Genomic DNA, 24,182 nt, shown 5'->3' on the forward strand with positions numbered 1-24,182 from the left:
AAACAGACAAGAAGAGTCACATTACGGCTCAGTGTTGACAACAGAGGACTCTGGTGGCGGGGTGGACTCAGTGCCTATAACATGGTTACAGTGGTGGAATAGAAGTACTGAGATATTTTATTATGTTATAATATTACTTTTGCTTATATTTTTTAAGTAAAAGTAGCAATACCACAATGTAAACATTCCAAAGTAAAAGGCCTGCAGTTCAAAATGTTACTCAAATAAAAGTACAAAAGTATCGGCATCAAAATATACTTAAAGTACCAAAAGTAAAAAATACTAAAGTTTCAAAATAACAGATCTAGATCGGCTATTTTCAAATAGCCTATGTATAAAATAGGGCTAAAGTGATATGTTTTATAAATAATGTATATCTGCAAAGTAACTAAAGTTTTCAAATAATTGTAGTGGAGCAAAAGTACAATATTTGAAAATTAGAAATCCAGTAAAGTAAAAGTACCTCAAATTGTATAGTGCTTGAGTAAATGTACTTAGTTTCTTTACCACACTGCATGTTTATATGCGTTCAATGATTTAAACAGAGACCAATTAAACATCAAGGATGGAAAATGTACAAATGTGTTTGCTTAGTTACCATTTTACCATGCGTCATATATGTATTAAGATCAATTCAAACATACGTGTCTTTACTGCCAGAAAATGACCCTCCTGAACTGCTGGGCTTAGATGAGTTCATGCTTTTTCAAAGTTTATTGTTTAATGATTAAAATACAGTCCCCTTTGCTCTTATTTTTAAAGTTCAGAGATATTTTCATAGGCTTTTTGATTATTAGAATGTTACTGAAATATAAAGCGTTGTACTTTTTCTTTATCAACCTTTAAAGCTGTACATAACAAAGAAGAAACAGAGAAATAATGAACCAATAATTTTGATATTTTTTATTGAAGAGATTATATAAAATATTGCATATCAGCATTTAGTGGTAGGTGCAACTTTACAAACTTAAGTGGTTTCCTTGAAACAAATATACAGTAGCACACAATCCAGAATAACATACTTTATTTAAAAAAGAAAAAAACATTTGCAATGTATGTGCCCGAACAAAGAAAAAGGTAACATTATCAGATTGTATTACATCATTTGGTTTCTTTCATTGGTCCACGACAGAGTATAGATACTGAGAGAGATGGATATACTGTACTTACACTAATATCTAAAACGTAAACCCTGCAGTAAATATCACGAAAGGGAGGACCACATCCCTTCGTCGACTCCAGCCCAGTCTAGCTCAGGTTTAGGTGGAGCTGACCTCTTTGCACTGACTCAGGACGTCCAGCATTTTGCTCTGGATCTCCTTCACCCTCTTGCCCCACTTCTCCCTAACCTCGTCCTCATCATCCTCGGTAACCGCCGTGTAGGCCATGAGGGCAATGAGGCCGATCTGGAAGAGGTGGCCCAGGTGGGAGCAGCGGTGTTCCATGATCTTGCGGTCTCCCTCGCAGTGGTCAAGGTACACCTTCAGCAGGGGCCTCCCGAACACCGTTCCGGTCCCCATTACGCCGCGGTAGTACACGTCGAGACTCAGGTCGCTCTTGTCATTCTCGTAAATGCTTTTGTACTCATCCATGTGGCCGTGAGCGTTCTCTGGATCTTTCTTCACGTACTTCACCATGTTGTTGAAGGCTTCATATTGGTGTTTGATGTACTCCTCGTACTTGCCGAAGGTCTGGTTTACCTCGTCGATGCGGATCTGCCGCAGGCACTGACGGTTCTGTTCAGAAATGCTTGTGAGCTTGCTGTGGACTGCTTGGAAGTCCTTGTCCGCAGCGTGCACCTCCTCACTCCCCAGGCCCTTGCGGACCACCCCGATCAGAGAGGAGACGATGCCAAACATGGGGTCGATGGAGGAGGCAAAGGAGGTCGCCTTCTCCACACAGCCCAACACCTTGACCGCAGTCTTCTTCATCTGTTCTGCGTTAGCCATGGCTGCTGCTTCTGGCTCCTCGGCCTCCTACGAACCCCAAGGTCCAGACAAATTAGTCAGGAGGCTGAAACGAGAGAGAGTCGCATCATGTTTCACAAGGTTGAAACCTTCCTGAATCTCTGTGGATTGCACGTTTAGTTAAGTCAAATGTTTAACCGTCTTCACGTTTTTCAGGTTCAGTACTGTAGGTTTTACGCTTTAAAAAGGCTTGCTTTCTGAGGCATCCATCCTACTGTCGGTTACTTACAGCAAGGGTTCTCAACCTTTTCAGGCCGTGACACCCCAAAATAATCATATTTGAACTGACAAGCACTTGGAATTGTAGGAGTTGAGGCATTACATTTAGTTTGACTCGGTTCCACAGATAAATGTTGTGAAAATAGCAGATCTACAAGCTCGGCTATTTTCAGAAGAGCTCTTTCTCAGGTAATATTTGACAATTTGGCCAAAGTTAGATTTTTCTATAGTATAGTTTGTTGGTTACTTTTGAAGTAGTAATGGTCTATTCTTTTTTCTTTCATTTTAGAGGTATTAAAAAAGTCTTAAAGGTCCTTAAATTGTCACTTTAGAAATGTTCAGATACGCTGTTTATACTTGTACTGTATGTTGGTTTGTTTACTGTTGAGTGAGAAAACAATGTTGCACGTTAAGCTAATCAACCCACCAAAATCATTTGGGGACCGCCCTGGGGTGAGAGTCTCCCGACCCATAGGTTGAGAACCACTGACTTACAGTATAGTGTTACCGGGGAAACCCAGGGTACCTCTCAAATTGCAGAGCCAACAACTGTGACAGGGTATGCATACATACTATTGCAAAAGGAGTCACTTTACATGCTGAATATTAACAGCAACGGAGAGGAGAGAGCAAGGCAATACAGCTTATAGGTCTACCTGCTCTCTCTGGATGAACTGTATGAATGAAGTACTCTATTAAAATAAGTTAATAAATAATGAGTGTTATTGTAATCTGAAAGGGTTATAATGATAACCTCTTGAATAATCTGAAGGAATGATTTTGTAGACATTAAGGTGAAAAGGAAGATATCTGAGTAATTGGTTTGAGCGTACTAGGCAATAGTCTTATTGATGCCTATACTTTCCCACTAAGTAAAAACCGAGGCATTAGTTACTCTGGCTATTTTTCATTGACATATACTCAGGTTAAGGGGGGGGGGGGGGGGGGGGGCACATATAGAGAATATATATGGAAATATGCCCATATGACCTAATGCAAGTAAACCTGAGAGTAGTATGTTAATGTACAGTATTCGGAGAGTTACCCCAGAAATGAGAGGAATGGAACTGTGTTCATATGTTGAGTTGAGGGTAAGATGCATGTGTAATTGAGTGTATCATTACATAAGCAAATAAATAGTTATATTAATAATATTTAGAAAATAATTATTAACATATTGCACACATTAACTGTATTTAAGTATTGCTGTAGCCTGTAGCAGGCAAGCATTACAATCAAATGTTTAGCTCAGCTGTACACTTAAAACAACAGAGCAGACATTTATAATTGTCCACAGTTAAAGCTATGACCTATAATGATCTGCTTGAAGGTTGCACTGCAGGGGAAATAGTGTGTCAGGGAGGAACAGTGGGTGTGTCTTCATTTATACTAGTGTAACCTGAAAATGAAAATTAACAGATCCTCAAAGAGAAATTGCCATGTAAACCTATGATAAGGCCCATCATAATGAAATCCTTTTCAATACCTTGTTTGTTTTGACCAGGTTGCTCTGCATTTCCTGATTTCTTAAATCAATTATACACATGTGATGATGTCTCATCATCATCAGAAAAAAATCATTTTCGGGAAGACAAGCTACATTAGGTTATTTGTTTTGACCATATGTTGCACACTCATTTCCTGATCTGACATGTGTCTCGTCATCATCTATCTTTCCTTATGTTCTGCTGTTCAAACCCAACACAGAATTCAAATAGCCCTTAGGTCACACATTCTGGTGTCCATTTGTTTACTTACCAGAGATAAAACTGCTGAAAGATAGTCCTCCTCTCACAAGCTGTCAGACGTTGCTTTGCTTTCCACCATTTTCCTCCTCGGGCATGGTAGGGTCAGCCCCTCTATGCCAAATAAGGGCATAGGAACGCTGTAAGCCTGCCGTACGACGGTGTTCCGCGGCCAAATAATTGCCGATCTACAAGCCCACAACGTGGCGCATCGTGACGCGTTGTGGGCGTGTAGATCGGCTATTTCGGGCACTGGACACCGTCGTACGAAGGAGTATTGTCAGGCAGTAGTGACTCATGTTTGCCTATTGCTGATTGGGTGGATGTTCTGATTATTAAGTGTACAGTGGGCAGCGGTCAGTGTTGCCATGTCCGCTTATTTTAAGCGACTTTGGGCTTGTTTTTCTATGAAGTTGTTTGTAAATATTGGTGGTTGCGGGTTGAGGTTTTTTGGGATTGTTTCTAAAGTGTAGCTGCTTATTTGGGCTTGCTTCCTAATGTTGTTTAAACCAGTGGCTCTAAAACATTTTCATGTCAAGGACCCCCAAATTAATATGTATTTAAAGTACATTAAAGTGCTCATTTGAGTGCTCATTAAAGTGCTCATTTGGCCCAAATGAGCACTTTAAACATACCTCGGCTATTAGCCAGATGTGGCCCAGTCGCTTCTTTGCGGCTTGTTTTCCTAGACCTGGTTGCTTGTTTCTTTCACAGAATCTGGCAACGCTGTCTGCGGCTGTAACCACAGGCGTTATTCAAAGCAAAAGGCTGGGCATCCTCTCATTGTTTCTGTCACAATCATTGCCACACCTTCAGAACTTGCGGGGGTGAGGAAATATGTCTGAGGTCATCCATGTAGGAGGGCAGTATCTTCAAAAAGGACACCTTAGGCTACTTGACAGCCATGTTTAAAGTTTCAGTCTTCTAGCATACCATTAAGTGACTTCAATTGCATGTTTTGTCCTTTCTTGGGTGTGATGGTCCCTCCCATAAATATTTTAGCTATGGTCTGGTCTGGCTTGTTGGATTTGAATGAGAAGAATCCAATGACTCTCTCTTAAAACTTCTTGAGCAGAATGAGCATAGGAACTATTTCCCATCAGCATTTCTCATACTAAACAAAATGTAGGGTAATTGGTCCTATAAATCTATAACACAACAAATAAGACACAAAATAAATGTATCAAAAATAGCACATATGATAATATAATGGGATAAAGAAGACTGTAGCTAGTGAATGAAATGGCCCAAATGGTTAATAGTTTAAGATGTTAACTGTTCAGACTATCTCTAAATATAAATGTTTGTCATTTAGTTGTACTTTCTGTCGGTTTTAGAGACATCGTCCAAGAATAATTGAGAATAATCAGATCACTTTAAGTTTGATTGTTCAAGCAAATATATTGATCCCTGTGGGGAAATTCAGGTGTCATAGCAGCAACAACTGTAAGCATGAAACACAGGATAGGTATTGGTAAGAGTAGGGAGATAAGAAAGAAAATACAATACAAATGAAATAAATAGTATACTTATCTGACACTAGATATTTGCTCATGACCTGACTGAGTTCATATTATGTATAATGTCTCAATAAATAAATGTACAATCTATCACGATCTATCACTATTGGAAACATTTACAGACTATTAACAGTGCGAGACAGACTAATATATACATCGTGTCAATCGGCCTCCAGCAGTGGGTATCTATATAATAGTACAGTCTATCAACAGTGTATATAATAAGATATGATATAATATGATATAATATAATATGTGTTTTGGGGGGGGGGGTGTTGTCTGTGGCTGAATGTGCTCCTCATCCCCACTAGAACATCATAGAGGGGATGAGAGGAGTTTACTTGGATAGTGTCTAACTTCCTCCTCATCCCTAAAACAAAACAAAGCAAAGAAGAGTACACTGGCTATAGAGAATGGTAGAACATCTGCAGCAGCCTGTTGAACCTTTGAACTTGAATATGTCCACCATATCTCCACCCTTGGATGGTGATGGGAGTCGGGGGCCTCTTCTCTTTCCACCGGTAGTCCACCGGCAGCTCCTTGGGCTTTCTCAAGGTGATTGTTGTCACACCACCCTACGAAGCCCTCTACCAGGGCTCTGTATTCGTCCTCGTTGTCATCCATGATGCAGCTGACAATGAAGGAGTCATCAGAAAACCTCTGAGGTAGCACGTGCCGGAGTTGAAGCGGACGTTGGAGGTGTAGAGGGTGAACAGGAAAGGTGACATAGCTCCATGGGGAGCTATGTTTCTGATAAGGCCTTTCTGATAAGACCTTATTCCATTAACATCATGCTTTATTGTGAACACTGTGAACAGCAATGCATGAAACAGGAGCCAAGTCAGATTATCCAACAGAGATAGCCATTCTTTAGGTGGGGCCCTCTTGTGTTAAAGGTTATGAATTTGCAGTTTTATAAGCACATGAACACTGGGCATTCTTATTCCGAGCACTTAATGTCGTACTGTTTCCCAAACATGCTAATAAAGTATCAATCAAAAGGTGAACATTCCGTGAAAATAGGTGCTGGTCAACTAAGTATAGGGTTTATTAATGTAAATAATAATTGTATTGCTATGAAATGTAAGTCAGATAAGATCATGTCCCCTCTCTATATTTTAGCGCTGAAAAAAGACATTCAAATGATATTCTTTCATAGTTAAAATGCTCAAATGGGTCTTAAAAATCTTTAACTTTCACCCAAATTAACCTGGTCATGCAAAGTGCAAGAATTCACAATATTTTGTACACATGTGTATTTAGAATTACTATTAATAGCTAACCAAATACTGTTAAGGGATAACAGGGCACGCTTGTTGTATAATATTTGACCTCTCATTGACTGATAGGTGAGAAACGTGGGAAAATATTCATCTGCACCTTTCTCTACATGTGCTTTAGTGCACACAGCTGTATGCACACGCACACATTCTCACACACACAGTCAAAGTCATATTTACTATTGATAGTCCGTACATACTGTATATCCATTCATAAATACATTGGCAATAGATTAATGTATGTATTCACTGGTGATACATCGTACATTTATACTTATATTTATTGATAGAATATACATACATAATGTTAACTCAACCAGACCCAGTGCAGAGAGTGTTATACTCAAAGTATATTTATTTTGTTTTATTTTGTCTCGATCATGCGTTCACACTTAATGCAGTTGCTGCCACAATAAAGTTTTTTTTTAAATACTATTACATTTCATGTTGCAGTACACATTACATCTTCTTGTAATTGTTTTGGTTTTCTTTTTCTTTCTTTTTATATACACCCAGTGTTACAAACTAAATAAAAATGCCGTAAACAAAAACATGATTACACAAGTCTGACATGAGTCCATATATCTATATCCATTATACAGTGCCTCGCGAAAGTATTCACCCCCCCTTAACTTTTTCCACGTCTTGTTATGTTAAAAAATGTATTAAATATTTTTTTTGCTCAGAATTGTACACACAATGTTGCATAATGACAAAATGAAAATTTTTATGTTTGCAAATGTGTTAAAAATACAAAATCAGGCAGCAATTAGAGCCTCAATTCTACTTGAGTATTATGCTACAACTTGGCACACCTATTTTGGGGCAGTTTCTCCCATTCTTCTTTTCAGATCTTCTCAAGCTGTATCAGGTTGCTTCGGTGCACAGCCATTTTCAGATTTCACCAGAGATGTTCAAAGGGGTTCAAGTCTAGGCTCCGGGTGGGCCACTCAAGGACAATCACAGACTACAGTCCTGAAGCCACTCCTGTGTTATCTTGTCTGTGTGCTTAGGCTCCATGTCCTTTTGGAAGGTGAACCTCTGCCTCAGTCTGAGGTCCAGAGTGCTCTGGAGCAGGCTTTCATCATGGATCTCTCTGTACTTTACTGCATAAAAATTTCCCTTGATCCTGACTTCTCCCAGTTCCTGCTGCTAAAAAGTATTCCCACAGCATGATGCTGTGACCACCATGCTTCCCTGTAGGGATGGTGTTGGCCAGGTGATGAGCGGTGCCTGGTTTTGTCCAGACAATACACTTGGCTTTCAGGCCAAAGAGTTCAATCTTTGTTTCAACAGACCAGAGAATCTTTAGGAAACTCCAAATGGGCTGTCATGTGCCTTTTACTGAGGATTAGCTTCCATCTGGCCACTCTACCATGAAGGCCTGATTGATGGAGTGCTGCAGAGATGGTGGTCCCTCTGGAAGGTTCTCCCATCTCCACAGAGGAACACTGGAGCTCTGTCAGAGTGACCATTGGGTTCTTGGTCACCTCCCTGACCAAGACCCATCTCCCCCAATTGCTCAGTTTGGCCAGGTGACCAGCCCTCGGAAGAAGTGGTTCCAAACTTCTTGCATTTACAAATGATGGAGGCCACTGTGTTTGTTGGGACCTTCAATGCAGCGGAATGTTTTTTGGTAACCCTCCCTAGATCTGTGCCTCGATACAATCCTGTTTCAGAGGTCTGCAGACAATTCCTTTGACTTCATGGCTTGGTTTGTGCTTCGACATGCACTGTTAACTGTGGGACCTGACCAAAATTATGTCAAATACAATTTCATTTATCATAGGCAGACTCCAATCAAGTTATAGAAACATCTCAAGGATGATCAGTGGAAACAACATCATAGCAAAGGATGTGAATACTTGTGATTTTGTGTTTTTAAATTTTATACATTTGCAAAAAAATCGTTTTTTATTTTGTCATTATGGGGTATAGTGTGGAGAATTCTTTTTTTGGTATCGTCTTTTACATTGTACTGTCTCTAAAATAAAATAAAAACTATTATAATAAAATAAAATAAAGGAAAAAGTGAAGGGGGGTGAATGCTTTCGCAAGGCACTGTATGTATCATTTGACTTTGATTTGACAAACAAAGGGAAACAAAACAAATATACTAATACTAATAATACTAAATTATAATAGCGATGATAATAATTATATTAATAATGGTAAATAAAATAAAAAATAAACGTTTATCTTATCTTATCTTACTCACAGCAATAGTATGGACTGCAACAGTTGTTATGGAGGTGTTGCTATGATTTAATTACTGACTGCTGGCAATGGTAAAACCACAGAAGTTACTATAGACACTTTTAATATCAATACCACAACAATTATATCAACTGTTACTAATATGAATCACTTCTACTGTGTAATTATAATTGTTGACTGGAGTCCTCCAGGGGTCTATACTTGGTGCACACATTCTTTTTTTTTACCTCTACACCTAATCTCTTTGCTGGAAATAGTAAATCACGCAAGTCATGTTGTGACACTTTGTGAGCTAATTTTGCCGAATGTTGTTAATGTCCCATTTGTTCCCAAAAAGCTCAGTTCAAAACACGTATTTTTGGTCATATGTCATTGCAGAGGAGATAATACTGACCGGTATAGTTTGGCCTTCACCTCACCTCCAAGAAACTGTGTGAAAATGGTCATCTGCACAGTTTCCACAGATTAATGAATGTTGATGTAACCTTTTATGCCTGTCTGCATGTTTCTACATTATTAACCTTGAAGGCAAAATAAGTTTTGTTATAATTAACAAAATATTGTATATTTGTTAATAAATTATAAATACATAAATATATTTGTATAATAAATTAGGAAAATATAAAGTTAAAATATTGATCCAGATGGGTAAGAGGAACTGTAATGTTTCACTCAAATAATAACAATATTTCTACTACTACTACTACTACATAATAATACTGCAATATCATCTATATATAAGTAGAATTAAGAGCAGTTGTACAGAAACACGGCACAACAAATATTACCAGGAAGGAACATATATTTTTGAAAAGCCTTTATTGTAAGGTGGCTGCAAAGTTAAAAAAAAGATGCAACACGGCATATTTAGACCACAAAGCTGGTCTTCAGACGGACATACTGATGTCCTTTTCAAATATACTGTATTTGTTCCTTCCTGCTATAATTTGAGTGCCTGGGACCTATGTTTTCCTGTTTGACTACATCTTTGTTCATAATGTCCCAAGAGCATCAGATATATTATTAAAATTGTCCAAAGACTTTGACCTCACTTGAGCATCTGGCTTGTTCTGCTGTTTAATTATACAGAAAGGTTTTCAAGTAAAATGTTGTTAAATAAATTATAACCTATGAAGAATGAACATCAAACCAACCAAACCAGTATCACCATTACATACGACTCTGCTAATGTTGTTGAAAGTAGTTACACTTCACCACAGCATGGTAAATAATAAATAGATTGTCATTTAGAATAACACTCTAATACAATGTGTGTGTGTGTGTGTGTGTGTGTGTGTGTGTGTGTGTGTGTGTGTGTGTGTGTGTGTGTGTGTGTGTGTGTGTGTGTGTGTGTGTGTGTGTGTGTGTGTGTGTGTGTGTGTGTGTGTGTGTGTCTGTGTCATTATACGACACTGTGTTTGTTGTGAGCTCGCTCAGCTGTGTATTATGAAAGAGAATGGCGTGATCAATTCAGAGACCCCACCTCACTGCCCGCCCCAACACTCTGACGTGAGGCTTTACCATGGCATGTGCTACATCAACATCCCAGGTCAGTGTGCTGGCTCTGACAGTTCATCTCTGTCCTCTCTCTCTCGCTCTCTCCTGCTCCTCTCCCTCAGTCTCTATCTCCGGACCCTCCGGCTGAGGACTCCCACCAACTGGCTTCAGGTAAGACTGGACCTATAGGAAAACTCCCGGAGCTAGAAGAGAATTGTATGGGATCTATTGGTTTTCATTTGTTGGGAAATGCTCCAGAGGGGTGAGATGAGTTCACTTTCAGCCTGGGCTCTGACCTTTGTTCCCACCTTTTTCCGAAAATGTTATGCTTTTGTGATTGGAAATGTTTTTTGGTCAACACGTGGGTTATCAGTGGGAATCAGTTGGACTGGGTATTCACGTTTGATATTGTCCACATTCAGTCCAACCAGTCACTATAGTAAGTATCAAATTCACACTGGAAAGAAAATATAGTGTAGGTAAAATATTGTGTCCCTTGAGTGGCCATGGCTAATAATATTGATTTTATTATTATTTATTATTATTATTACTTTCACTTGCATTTATGTCAAAATGTCTGCTGTGAAAAAGGTCCAAGAACTACTGGGATTTGAAATGAGATAGGGGGTGTTTATTTACAAGAGTTCCCTCTGGTATAGTTGGCTTAGATGTTTTGTGTGCCAATGTTCCCGTGGAGAAATGTTTTGTTGTTACACAAACAGATCTGTGGATTTGTTTTCCTGTTCTTATTTTATGAGTGCTCAGTTTTTATTAAAGGGGTGTAATTTATTGGATTTGATCAGCTTTTATTCTGAAATTACCTGCACAGAGTATGCATTCATAGCCTTTCTACCTTTCTCCATGTAATGCCATATGCACTTGTTCACTTCCAGATTAATGACCGGACCAACTACCTCTGCGCAAATTATTTGTAATTATCATAGGCCTAATGGACAATATCTTGGCTCTTAAGATAATTTCTGCATGAATTATAACTGTTGCTTGCTTTGCTCTCTCTTGATTACAGATCCTGTCATCATAACTGGGATAATCCGGAATGATGAACGCCACACAACAAGCTCCCGTAAAAACGTTATTTGAACTGATGCTCCTTGCAGGGTGAGTATATTGAATCAGCTGAGTATAAATATATCAGGAGTAGGCAAGTAAGTTTGGTCTTGGGCCAATTTGTTTCTAAGCTGCAGCATTATATGGCTGGCCAGAAGATAATCAAAGGCCAATTTAAGAAATTGAACTTGGCACAGACCAAAGGCAGCCTTATATCATTGATATAAATGCTAATAAATAAAGATTTGTGACGTATAATTTCATACTGCTAGAACTGTGTGTAATCAAATTTTACAGGTGTAGATCGACAGTTTTGTGTAATCATTTTGTGCAGGCCACATCCTTGAATGTTGCACATAAATAATCATAATCATAATCATAATCATAATCATAATCATAATCATTTGGTGGTATTTTGTCACTGTATATTTGCACATAGATTAAATCTGTCCTCTGCATTTACTCTGCATCCTAAATATTAAAGACAGGCCAACAGATTATTTTAAATGTTATATAATTGTTGTAAATCTGTGTTTGAACAGCTAAATCCGCCCCGCCCCCACGTTTCCCATTTTCAAGGCTGCGAGGTCAGTGGAAAAAGTCCACCCTGGTAAACTCTCCCAAGCTCTGTATAAACAAATACAAGGATACTTATATCATCAATATACATGTAATTTCATATTTAACAGTAGAGAGGCGTCCAAAGCATTGCAAATAGAACACAGGCGTACTTCTAAGGTGTCAATTTGAATCACTCGCAAGGGCCCATTCCCCTACCAGCACATCTCTGGTGGGCCCGCCCCTTTGTCAGGCCAGATAACGGTATTATTAGAGGCCTGCTGCCTACCACTGCAGCTGTATTGTAGATGGTGACTTTAACTCCATGTATCCTGCTGAACACATGTTTTCGTTAGAGCCATCGTTCTGGGTGACGGTGCCATACAGAGACCTGACTATGATGACACATCCAGCCCTGAGTTCCTCAACGCCTCCTGGATGGCAGGCATCCCTAGCAGCTACCCGTTATCTGATGTCACCATGCCCGGAACTCACAACACCATGGCCCTGCATGGCGGGGCCATTGCCGAATGCCAGTCCTGGACCCTGGCGTCTCAGCTCCGCGCCGGTGTCCGTTTCCTTGACATCCGCGTGCGTCACGTGAAGGGGAACCTGACCATCCATCACGGTGTGTCCTACCAGCGGGCACACTTTGGCCATGTGCTAGAGGGAGTAGTCGACTTCCTCAATGAGCACCCAACGGAAACCGTGCTGATGCGCCTGAGGGAGGAGTACAGTGAGACCTATGACATCTATGGTGCTGTGGTGAGCTACATCCACCGCTACGCCCACTGGGATCTGCTGTGGCACAGCCGACAAATGCCCACCATGGGCCAGGCACGGGGAAAGCTCATTGTCCTGCAAGACTTTTCCGGGCCAGATTTGGGAATGCGCTACCGTTCCCTGGACATCGCGGATGACTGGAGTGTAGGAAGACCTTCTAAAATCCTCATTGACAGATAACACACAGTAAAATCTGTGTTCATTTAACTCTAAGAGTGCACAAATGGGCCCATTTGGTGCCATTGTACTCACAGTTAAATTAACACTCAATTTTGCTGTGCAGATTTTTCAATTGAAAATAACTTTTTTCTGAGACAAAGTATAGCCTAAATGAGACACAGCTAATAAATATATTAATTATTTTCTGGAAAACAGATGTTTAGAGATGATTACTAAGCTGTTTGTCCCCCTATAGGTACCCACACTGCTGCATGTGGAAGAGAAATGGCAAAGTGTGTATAAGCACCTGGAGGCCGCGCCCGTGGGAAACAAAGCTCAGATGTTTCTCACCTATGCCAGTGGAGCCGGTGTCTTCACCTACCCCAGTGCCATTGCACAGCGTATCAATAGCAGACTTTTTAACTACTTAAATGAGGTGGCCAAGACGGGTCAGAAACCACGCTTTGGAATCATTACCATGGACTACCCTGCTGCTCCTCTCCTTCAAATGATCATTGACTTCAACTGAGAAAGGATACTGTAGTCTTTAAAGCCTTATTCATACTCAGTACGACAGTGTCGCAAAGCGGCAAGCTTGTGCAAAAGAGAATAAATTAAGCTTGACTCAATTCACAGCAAGGCTGAGAACTATGTACATTGTTCACTCATAAGTCTGGTCAAACAATTCATTTTCTATCGTTTGTGGTGTTTTCATTCCCAACTTCTCATATTAGCCAAGTTATTTCCACATTGGAGACTGTAAATAAGGCAATGGGCCCACCATAATTCTTTTAACCCACGATAATAAAACTAAATCAAATTTTGTGAAGACCAAATGACGCGACTGTACCAAGGAAACAGAGCTATGTTGTGAACATTTGTAGTAAAGTTGCCATGTCTACAATGAAATACAATACTACAAAGGTGGATAGAGGAGCACTGCCTGGATAAGTCAACAATTTTGGAGAGATCTGGGTTGGGTAAAGAGTTGGGTAAAATCAGTCAGTAGACAAAGAAAAGCAAAAAAAACAACCTGCCAGAGTTACCATTAAAATGCCTTTATTAAAAATAAGCATGTCCAAGGTTTAAAACATTTAAAAAAAACTGTATTGTACTTTATTTCAGCTTCATGGCCTGGAGTGAATCATCAGTGCATATGAACAGGTGAAAGGATGCACTCAATTATCCATGATTTTTCTAAATTTGCAGATTAAAATAATGGGTACAGAACAATGATGTCAAACAGAAAATGAGGGTATGTCATTATAAACAAGGAAAAGATACAATAAATACAAGAGAAACCCACTAGATGGCAAATAACCAAAACTGTTTGGTGTACACTTGTTTCATAGCAAAATATCTGAAACGTTGTGCAGATGTGTAAAAAATAACAAAACCATTCAAAACAAAAATAAAGAAGAGGGGGAAATAAATCTTACAAGAAGAGACAGTGAGTGAGATGACAGAACAAATGAATGTGAATGGAAATTATGTTGAGGGATTCATTGAACTGGATCCATGCAAACGGAATGTATCAGCAATACATAGGGAATATAATAATATTCTAATCGACGAGAGTAGCACACACAAATCTTGCAAAATGATTTAGCAAGTGGTCATGTCACATGTGTCCTAACATCCTGCTTGAAAACTAGAGGATGTTGCGAAGTTGACTTGCTGATTGCAATCAGTAGCTGCACTATCGCCCATGCATGCTGTACCCTCAACGAACATAAAATATAAGGTTTCCATCCTGGAAAACGCACAGGTGAGGCATACACTACACACTGTATGATCAGAACTAAGTTATTGCATTCCATATTGTTCAGTATTCAATCTATAATTATTACTTGATGCCATTCACCTGTGTATCTTCCATCATTTGCAAAGATGTGCACCATTTTCCGTTTTCCACTACAACATGATGTTTGATCAGCTTTGTATTCATTCTGTAATATTTGTGTGTTTATTTTCTATTTATTGTACATGTATAATGGTATGTACCATATTGGCTGTAACTATTTTAAAGTGGTCTGCTACTGCTGAATTTGATAGATTGAATACTTTATTAGCAGTTTGCAAAAAAGAATGCACAGAAAAGTACAGTTCAATACAAGGTCTGCTAAGAGCTACTCTTGTCTTATATCATTACGTTCTACTTGCTGTACTCCAGGCAGTGAGCAAATATTGAAGATGGACTCCCAACCCAACTCCCAACCACAAAGTCCAGTACTGACTGCAATAGGAGGTTTGTTCTTTCTACTATGTTTATCCCCATCCTTTTGCATATTTATATAGTAATATATATAGTATAGTAGTATATAAGTCATAAAATAGTAGAAAATAAGTAATATTAAACATTTCTGCCAAGTGCCATACACTGCTAGTATGTTCAAATAACACCTCGCTCTGATTGTTGGATTTAAACCTTGACCCTATGCCCCACTCTCCTTACTTCTTACAGTTGTGGTGAATATCATTATATTGATGGTTATGATCACAGCTATTGGATTTGGTAGGTTTATTTTCTTCCCGAGCACATCATACCATAGTTCTTCATGTTTCCTTGTATTCGTAATATTCTAAATATCTCCTGCTGTATCTTAGGGATCATGCATTTGAATAACTGTCCTTTGCAACCATGGATCCCTATCTATCTGACTGTGGCTGGAGTGTCCACCACCATCTGTATCTTTCTGAGCCACTGCATCAAATTCTCAAGGATGCAAGGCACTGCTAGTATTCTGTGTTCATCCCTCATCACTGTCCTTTACCTCTTCAACTTTGGCTGGTTCGTCTCAGGTGAGAGAGGGAGGGAAGTACGCACGTGGAGAGATTCAAATAGTCTTTTCGTTTTAGGTTTCTGAAGCAATACATTTTTATGCAGTACAATTCTCACTATATGATGTATTCTGTTTCTTTGGTGTTTACTATACTGTAATAATGTATTTGATACACTGAAAAAAAGAAGGCATAGTATTGCTTTCATATTGAAGGCAAATTCACTTTAGAAGCTAAAAACAATACTTTATTTTATATCATGTCATTGGTGATGCCAAACCTAAATATAGCATCTGGACCTAATCAAATGTGTAATCTAACCCACAAGGACTGTAAAGTTATTTGAATGTTATGATGAACTTCTGTTTGTACTTCTAGGCACCATGTGGGTATTTTCCATATATCCGCCCAACTACCTCCCAACAACCGGGGATGTTGGATACTGCCAGAAAACTGTCTACCAATTTGCATTCTTTATAATTAGCCTGTGGTGGCTACTTTGGATTGGAATGCTCTTTGGCGGTATCTGCTTTCTTTTCTTCGTCTGTGCTATGAGCTTTAAGACACGCCGTTTGACAAACGTGTACAATGTCCCTTATGGAGCAATAGCTGATTCTCAGGACAACAGTGCTTGAGTGAGTAGTAGGCTGCTTTGAAATAGTATGGCTGTTGGTTTGTATTGCAGCCTGGGACAAAAATGTGTCTTCAAATGTTGACAGATATGTGACAATGATGACACTGTTGTAGTGGTTTGTAGTAGTGGCAGTGTAGCTGAAAAACAGGAAATAAAACTTCTCCATATTATATGTCAACAGTTACCAGTTTGTCTCACTTTCTAAAAAATATGTTGTATTTAGCATGTACTTTACATGCAAAGTGCTATACTGCTGTAGACATGGAGTAGAGAGTGTTTTTTGCCATGCATACTGGGCATTTTACTGCAGTTATATTATTTTTGTTGTCATGTGCTCACATTCTTTGTGGTTTCATTTCATATTTCATATTTCATATTTGTAATAGTTGTATACTGCTACCTGTACTGCTACTACTTTTCTCACTGGCTCCCGGTTGTTTTTAGGATTGATTTGAAAATTATTTTACTAGTTTATAAAGCTCTAAATGGTCTGGCACCTTCCTACCTCTATGACTGCCTAGAGAGATATGTTCGAAACCGGACCCTCAGATCTTCAAGTGCTGACCTGCTCGAGGTGCCTACAATGAATACGGTGAAGCAGCATTCTGCTTCTACGGACCGACAGCGTGGAATAAACTCCCATTACACCTAAGACAGGCAGCCTCTGTCGATAGCTTTAAAGCACAGCTCAAGACCTACTTCTTCACTCTTGCTTTTAGCTGATTTTTTGGTTGATTTTTAAATCTCTGTGTTGTAACCCATGTCCTCACCGTATTGCCTGATTCACTGCCTTTTGCTATTATTTTAATGTTGTTTTATGCTTTTGCTTTTCTTTTTTTTTGCTTTATTGTTAAATTGGTTGTAACTGTAATTGTATTCTTGCTCTGTAAAGCACTTTGAGCTGCATTTCATGTCATGAAAGGTGCTATACAAATAAAGTTTATTATTATTATTATTATTATTATTATTGCTGTTCCCCTGTGTAAAGGGTGCCCTTGAAAATGAAAGTGTATCTAGTGCATTTATTTTTATGAATAAAGAAGAAGTAAAAGAAAAACACCCAGGGGTGAAAGCATTGGCTGCACTAATACCTCTCCATTCTAGTTTTTTGGACTTGACCTTGACTATGACCTTGACCTTTGTTCTGTCAAACTTTAATGGGGCAGACAACTGATCATTCCCACCACAAAATGTCATAAGAATCAACCCATTTAGGGGGCTTGGGTGGCGCAGCGTTAGAGTGCCTGCCCACCACCATGGAGGTTGTGGGTTCGAATCCACCATGGTGCATCCGGCTTTGTCGAGTGTCTACACAAACACAATTAGCCTGTGTTCCGGGGGGGTTATGCCAATCAATTGGCATAACAACTAAATTGGGGAGAAAATTTGGTAAAAATAAGTCAATAAAAAATCCACCCATTTGTTGCCGATTTTGAAGTCGATCTTGATTGTGATGTTGAGTTTAAGCAGTGGTGGACAGTAACGGAGTAAATGTACTTGAGTACTTTACTCGAGTACAGGTTCTGTACTTTACTTTTTTTGATCCTTAGTACTCTTACTTAAGTACATTTCCAAGACAAATATTTTACTTTTACTCGAGTACATTTGTAGGAAGGCTGAAAAGTACTGAGTACTTTTAAGCCCACTCCACATCCACATTCACACCAATGATTCGCCATGCAACTCCTTGCAACATGCAACTACTTGCAACGACTTGCAACCATTATCCCCAATGGCAGTTGCAAGGAGTTGCATTGGTGCGGTTGACCTTAAAATGGTTTTGTTGCAAGGGGTTGCGACTAGTTGCATTGGTGCGGTTTTGCCTTTAGGTTGGCAATTTCTTTTTCTTCCCTAAAATGCAATTGGCCTAACTTGTGATCTCACACTAGCCGCGTTTCTGGCTTCCCCCTCCGCTCGCCTCTTTGTTACAGTACATCTTGTATAGGTGTATAGGAGTGAAAGTATTTAGTTCTGGTTCCTCAGTCATTTCTATGTTTTTATAGGTGTTTCTGAAGGCTTTGTATAATGTAGTGGTTCTACAAGCAAGCACATCAGTGCATGCAGTGCAGGTGGTTTCAGAGAGTTACAGTACTTCTCTGAAACAAGAGTTACAAGGTCCTATAAATTCATTGTGAAAACATTACAGCAATTTGTTGATATAAAAATTAAGAAATGTACTTCTACTTTTACTTTAAGTATTTTTCAAAGCATGTACTTTTGAATACTTAACTATATTTAAAAGCAATGACTTTTTTACTCTTACTTGAGTAACATTTTGACTGAGCTACTTTTACTTGTAGTGGAGTAAATTTGACCAAGAGTATCTGTACTCTTACTCAAGTACTGGGGTCGAGTACTTTGTCCACCTCTGAGTTTAAGGGAGCCCATCCCAGCATACCGACTATAGTGAGACGGGCTATTGGTGTACAAATGAAGTTAACAAAACGTTAGTGTGTTAGGTGTACCGATATCACAGCAGCTGACGCATTAGGCCATCTTCTCAAAGTTGGGGTATCACCCTTTGTTGTCTAGGCCCAGCCAGGTAGTGCACAGCACAGACAGACCATTATGCTCAAGCTGAGAATCTGGGTTTGAATAATTCTCTCTCTCTTTTCCTTTGGTTTCCTGTCTCTCTACACTGGCCTACTGTATCTAAATAAAGCATTAACAGATAATGACCTATATGTTCCCCTGTAACTACATTATTGTATACCCCATAAATACAACATAATTACACCATAATTGGCAAGCTGTAATATCAATCATTACCAAAACAAGTTACTATCTATCTATCTATCTATCTATCTATCTATCTATCTATCTATCTATGTACCTGTCTGTCTGTCTTGTGTATCTAATCTATATATAGATATAGATATAGCTACACTAGAAGTCCGGGCCACTACGCACCTCACATCTACGTCGCACCGCCGTCTGAGATCTCTGTATCTGTCAGTCCTTGTCCCTTTTATGCCCATATACTGTATGGATATCCATGATTACGTCAGTATATGCCCATATATGGGCATGCTGATATGCCCATATATGGAGATTTCTGTATCTGTCAGTCCTTGTCCCTTTTATACCCATATATGGAGAATCCCTTTTATGCCCATATATGGAGATCTCTGTATCTGCCAGTCCTTGTCCCTTTTATGCCATGATGTCATCATTATATGCCCATATGGGCATGTCTCCTTTTGTGCCCATTTATGCAGCTGACTGATTTGTTTGCTGATGCCATGAGGACACACTGAGGTTAGACAACACATTCCATAATTGGGTATACAGTAGCTGCATTGGGAACTCCTTATATGGTTATGGTTGACTCATGGTGATGAGGTGATGTGATGTATGTAAATGCTTTTAAAAAACATGTTTTTTACAATGCTGTCAAAGTGCGAGCTCCAGATAAAGGTCAGGCAGAATGCAAAGGGATTCACCTGTGCAGCAACCAAGAAGTAAGCTGTTATTTTTTATTATTATTATTATTTATCTTGGTTTAGTTTTTGACTCTTGCCTAGGTCTACTGCTGTCAGCTGTTGTCACCTGAATACACCTCCGGCCGGGGATCATCTTATCAATCAATCAATCAATCATACTTTTGCTTGGAAGATTATCTTTCAGTTATGGTCATTATTTCCGTGGGAAGACCATAGAGTTAAAAAAAAAACCGGGGAAGACGATGGAGATTCAGGCATTAGTTAAGAGATGCCTATTACATATGAGGGGTCCTTCCCAGTTGCTGTCGCAGAACTGATGACGCCATAATCTCGCCACTAGTTTTTTTCAGTCACTTTTTTTTTCCTGTCCAACAAATAAACTCAGTTATATTCTAAATGCGGGAATTATAAGGAATGAACGAGTCATGATTGTCACGCTACCGATGCATGTATGTTAACGTATGGTCTTGTACGTCTAGCTGACTGTTAAAACGTGTATTTGAGCTGTTCCAAGTGGACCAACATGTGGAGCTCCAGCCGCCGTGTCCTTCAGGACGTCGTAACGCATCCCTCCCTCGTCAGGTCCTTCTCTGTCACTTCATGCAAGGTGAGACTTATTATTATGGTGTTTTATGAAAGCGATCAATGTCAAAACAAAGTACATTCTGGTGCAAACTATGCCTAGCTAGGCTAGCAAATATATGAGCCACCACAGCTCAGCTGATATGTCAAGATCACTAACCACCTATCTACTATGTGAGCTTATCTGTTATTTTCTCACAATAGGGTTCAAGTGGTTAATGCACCCCAAAAAGTTTCCATCAGACAAAGATTTGGTGGCCCCCCTGTAGTAACTCTGAGGACCCACTGTTGAAGACCCATGCTCAGATGTATAGCCTTGGTTAAGACATCATATAGTAGTATTTTATGGAGTCTGACAAAAGTCAGACTCCATAAAATCCATCTATGATAGTCTTGATCCAAGGCTACTAGATTTGGTAAACTGGACCTGATTTCACTCTGTACTACTTGTCTTGGACCGTTTTTCCATCAACAGAAATAGCCGACCTAGCTTGTGACATGTTGTGAGCTTGTAGATCTGCTATTATCGGCTAATGTTCCCCGCCGAATACGGATGATGGGGTTCAAGTGGTTGTTGTAGTGAACAATAGGTTTTGTTACCTTGGTTGGTAGTTGAATACATTTCCATCATGGAATAGCAGCTCCAAAGTGGCTGTCCTGTCAGACAACCAAAGTATTGCAACATCTGGGTGGTATATATTCACACAGTAAAAGTGTTAATCTACATATCAGTCAGAGTCACAATGGTTGAATACCAAACACTGAGGATTTTACTGAGTAGGGTGCTTGTGGCATATTGTAATTGCATTGCTTTTTCATATCAACTTTATATCTGTGTGTGTTACTTTTTTCACAGAATACAGTTATTGTAGAACGGTGGTGGCAAGTTCCATTGGCCAAAGAAGGGAGCCCGGCAACTTCAAGGTTGTACCCTCGAAGACACAGGATCTATAAATTGGTCGAGGACACCACACATGCACCAAAGGAGAAAATGGAGCTTATTCTGACACAGACTGTGCCCAGTGAGTGTGCTCAATGCTTTTTTCTAATTTTTTTGACAAATGGTGCATCATAGGCTTTGTCACAAATTCAAGCATTAAAATGACTATCGTGGAAATCTTAGGAATTCCTATTAACTGACTTGCCACAGAGAGGCTTTCTCCAAAGTAAAAAGATGATGAGGGAGACCATTATATTATGCAAAAAAACTTCAAATGCGCATCACACACAAAAGTGTTAAACAGCAGACTACTTGTAAAGTTGTCTGCATGTTTAAACCTTTGTGTTTGTGGGCCTAGAAAAGGCTGTAAAAGATCTTGCGTATTTGAAGCAATCAAAGTTTTTTATTATTGGGTTTTGCATTAGACAGTGGTGGAATATTATTCCCCCTGTGATCATCAATATATAAACGCTTGATTTAAGCTATTATCACTATTCAAGTGTTACCCTCATTAGGATATGTCTTTTTATTTCCTTTGCATCAACAGAGCTTGGTGGGCGAGGCGACACTGTGTCGGTGAAAAAGTCTGTTGGCCGAAATAAGCTGTTGCCCCAAGGCCTTGCAGTATATCCATCACCAGAGAACAAAGATATGTTTGCTGAGGAGATGAGAGTGAGCGTTAACTTATTTTCCCTGAGTGTCATATGCCAGTATTTCACTATGGTCGCAGAGTTGTGTTGTACTCATGTTAGTCTCGCTGCTCTCCTGACTGGACTACTTGTCTTAATCCACAGCTTCTGCGTGAGGGGACACTAGAGGAAAGAATGCAAACACGCACCGGACAAATGGTGAGCATTTGTACACATAAGATATTTATCCACTATTCTTTGTATCAAAACATTCCAACAGTTTGAGAGGACCAGCAGTCGTTTGTCATCTTGCCTCGTGTGTTTTTACAGACAGTGGAGTTCCTTAAGCGTTCATCGCTGAAGATTAATTCGATACCCCCCATGGATAATTTTGAGCTCACCAAAGAAATAGTTTGCAGACAAGTTTTGAAGAAGGTATGAATGTGTTCTTGGTTTGTTTATTATGTTGCATTTACCAGAAAGTATCAAAATGTGAAATTAATCAAAATAGAGCATTGGCTTTTTATAGTTTTTCTATACTTCCTGGCTTGCCTATTAATTCAATAAAACCTTTCCGTAGCTGGGAGTTGTTGTGCCCCCTCATGCATTGAGACTTCCAGATGAGCCAATCAAGGAGTTAGGAGATTACTGGTGTGAAGTTACGGTAAGATGGAAGAAAGATGTTTTACAATAATATAAACAATATATTCTGTATATTATCCACATATATCCAACCTTTATTTGCCCTGGCTGAGGTGGTGATAAACGTACAGAGGGGTTGATAATCTTGTGCTGGTTAGCTGCTTATCTTCCCTAGGCTAATGAATCGGCTCAAGCCGTATCTTGCCTAGGAAAAATATGGTAGCTGACCAATCGGAGCAAGCTAAAGTATAAGATGGAAAGGTAGTAGTATTATAAACAATCCTGTAGTCTATAAAGTATGCGTGTGTGTGTGTTTATAAAGCTCCATTAGACTTAGTAGCATTCTACTTGAATCTGTAGCATGCACTGCTATTGTTTTCTCTGCTTGGGGAAAAAGTTTAGATAACCCTGGATTATATACAAAACTACCCATATCCCCACAACACAGAAGCAGCAGGTGGCTTTCTGCTGAGATGATTCATTAGCATGTCATTTTATCTTGCAGGTTAACGGAATGGATACAGTGCGTGTCCCCATGTCCCTGATGCCGTATGAAGACCGATTAATGAAGAAACAACAGGAGATGCAACCAGAAGTGGTTTCAACTGCAGAGGCAGCCATTTCAGAAGCAGAGGAAGTCGTGGTGAAGACAGTTCCTGGTGTGGTGGTGGACAGCGCTGCTGAAGTTGTGGAAGGTCTAGAAGCTCCACTTGCTACGGCTTCAGTCATGTCAGAGGCCTCAGCTGCCCAACCTGCAGAAGCTGTGGAAGAAGCTGCAGCTTCTCTTGAAACTTCACTTGCCGAGGCTTCAGTCACGCCAGAGGCCTCGGCTGCCCCACCCGCTGAAGCTGTGGAAGAAGCTGCAGCTTCTCTTGAAACTCCACTTGCAGAGGCTTCAGTCACGCCAGAGGCCTCTGCTGCCCCACCCGCTGCAGCTTCTCTTGAAACTCCACTTGCTGAGGCTTCAGTCACGCCAGAGGCCTCTGCTGCTGCCCCACCTGCTGAAGCTGTTGAAGAAGCTGCAGCTTCTCTTGAAACTCCACTTGCTGAGGCTTCAGTCACGCCAGAGGCCTCTGCTGCCCCACCCGCTGCAGCTTCTGTTGAAACCACACTGGCTGAGGCTTCAGTCACGTCAGAGGCCTCTGCTGCCCCACCTGCTGAAGCTGTAGCTGCTGTTGAAACTCCACTTGCTGAGGCTTCCGTCACGTCAGAGGCCTCTGCTGCTCCTCCTAAGGTTTCGGTTACTGCAGAGACGGCTAATGACCAACCAGTTCCACCCACTGAAACCCCCAAAAAGGATTAAAGGACTAAAATGCACTTCCACGGAATTGCAAGACTTTGTAATGTGTAATTCCCTCTATCTCTATGTTCTCCCTGTATTGTGACCTCCAAGATTGCCTAAAAAAATTTAGTTGAAACAAATTCAACTTTGCATTACTTTCCTGGACTGGTTTCACATATACTGGAAGTAAGAATGTGAACATAGTTTCATGTTCGGGAGTACAAAATCTGGTATAT

General features: G+C 39.8%; 3 protein-coding genes and 1 long non-coding RNA gene across 5 annotated transcripts; 3 read left to right on the forward strand and 1 right to left on the reverse strand.

Annotated features, from left to right (window-relative positions):
- Window positions 1–888: 888 nt before the first annotated feature.
- Window positions 889–4,064, reverse strand: LOC308095399 (protein rapunzel-like). Its single transcript, XM_080442457.1, has 2 exons — window positions 3,945–4,064; window positions 889–2,013 (listed from the first exon to the last, which is right to left on the reverse strand). The coding sequence occupies exon 2, from the start codon at window positions 1,947–1,949 to the stop codon at window positions 1,260–1,262; it is 690 nt and encodes a 229-aa protein (XP_080298583.1). The 5' UTR covers window positions 1,950–2,013; window positions 3,945–4,064; the 3' UTR covers window positions 889–1,259.
- A 7,405-nt stretch (window positions 4,065–11,469) lies between these two features.
- LOC308095305 (1-phosphatidylinositol phosphodiesterase) lies at window positions 11,470–13,542 on the forward strand (the record flags this gene model as incomplete). The annotated part of the gene is made up of 3 exons (XM_080442307.1): window positions 11,470–11,564; window positions 12,428–12,998; window positions 13,270–13,542. Exons 1-3 carry the CDS (start codon window positions 11,503–11,505, stop codon window positions 13,540–13,542), a joined length of 906 nt encoding a protein of 301 aa, XP_080298433.1. The 5' UTR covers window positions 11,470–11,502.
- Window positions 13,543–14,696: 1,154 nt separating this feature from the next.
- On the forward strand, window positions 14,697–17,380 carry LOC308095775. The gene is made up of 5 exons (XR_013934072.1): window positions 14,697–14,781; window positions 15,187–15,261; window positions 15,478–15,528; window positions 15,621–15,815; window positions 16,173–17,380. It is a non-coding gene; the product is annotated as an uncharacterized lncRNA (long non-coding RNA).
- A 2,817-nt stretch (window positions 17,381–20,197) lies between these two features.
- On the forward strand, window positions 20,198–24,118 carry mrpl9 (mitochondrial ribosomal protein L9). Of its 2 annotated transcripts, XM_080443403.1 has the most exons (8): window positions 20,198–20,478; window positions 21,310–21,475; window positions 21,941–22,065; window positions 22,188–22,241; window positions 22,353–22,457; window positions 22,603–22,686; window positions 23,170–23,733; window positions 23,803–24,118. In XM_080443403.1, exons 1-8 carry the CDS (start codon window positions 20,395–20,397, stop codon window positions 23,965–23,967), a joined length of 1,347 nt encoding a protein of 448 aa, XP_080299529.1. In that variant the 5' UTR covers window positions 20,198–20,394; the 3' UTR covers window positions 23,968–24,118. The 2 variants fall into 2 exon arrangements, with proteins under 2 accessions (XP_080299529.1, XP_080299528.1); XM_080443402.1 differs by having other exon boundaries at window positions 23,170–24,118.
- Window positions 24,119–24,182: the final 64 nt, after the last annotated feature.

The sequence above is a fragment of the Gymnoscopelus braueri genome (assembly GCF_963280865.1).
Source record: "Gymnoscopelus braueri genome assembly, chromosome: 11".
Lineage (NCBI taxonomy): Eukaryota > Metazoa > Chordata > Actinopteri > Myctophiformes > Myctophidae > Gymnoscopelus > Gymnoscopelus braueri.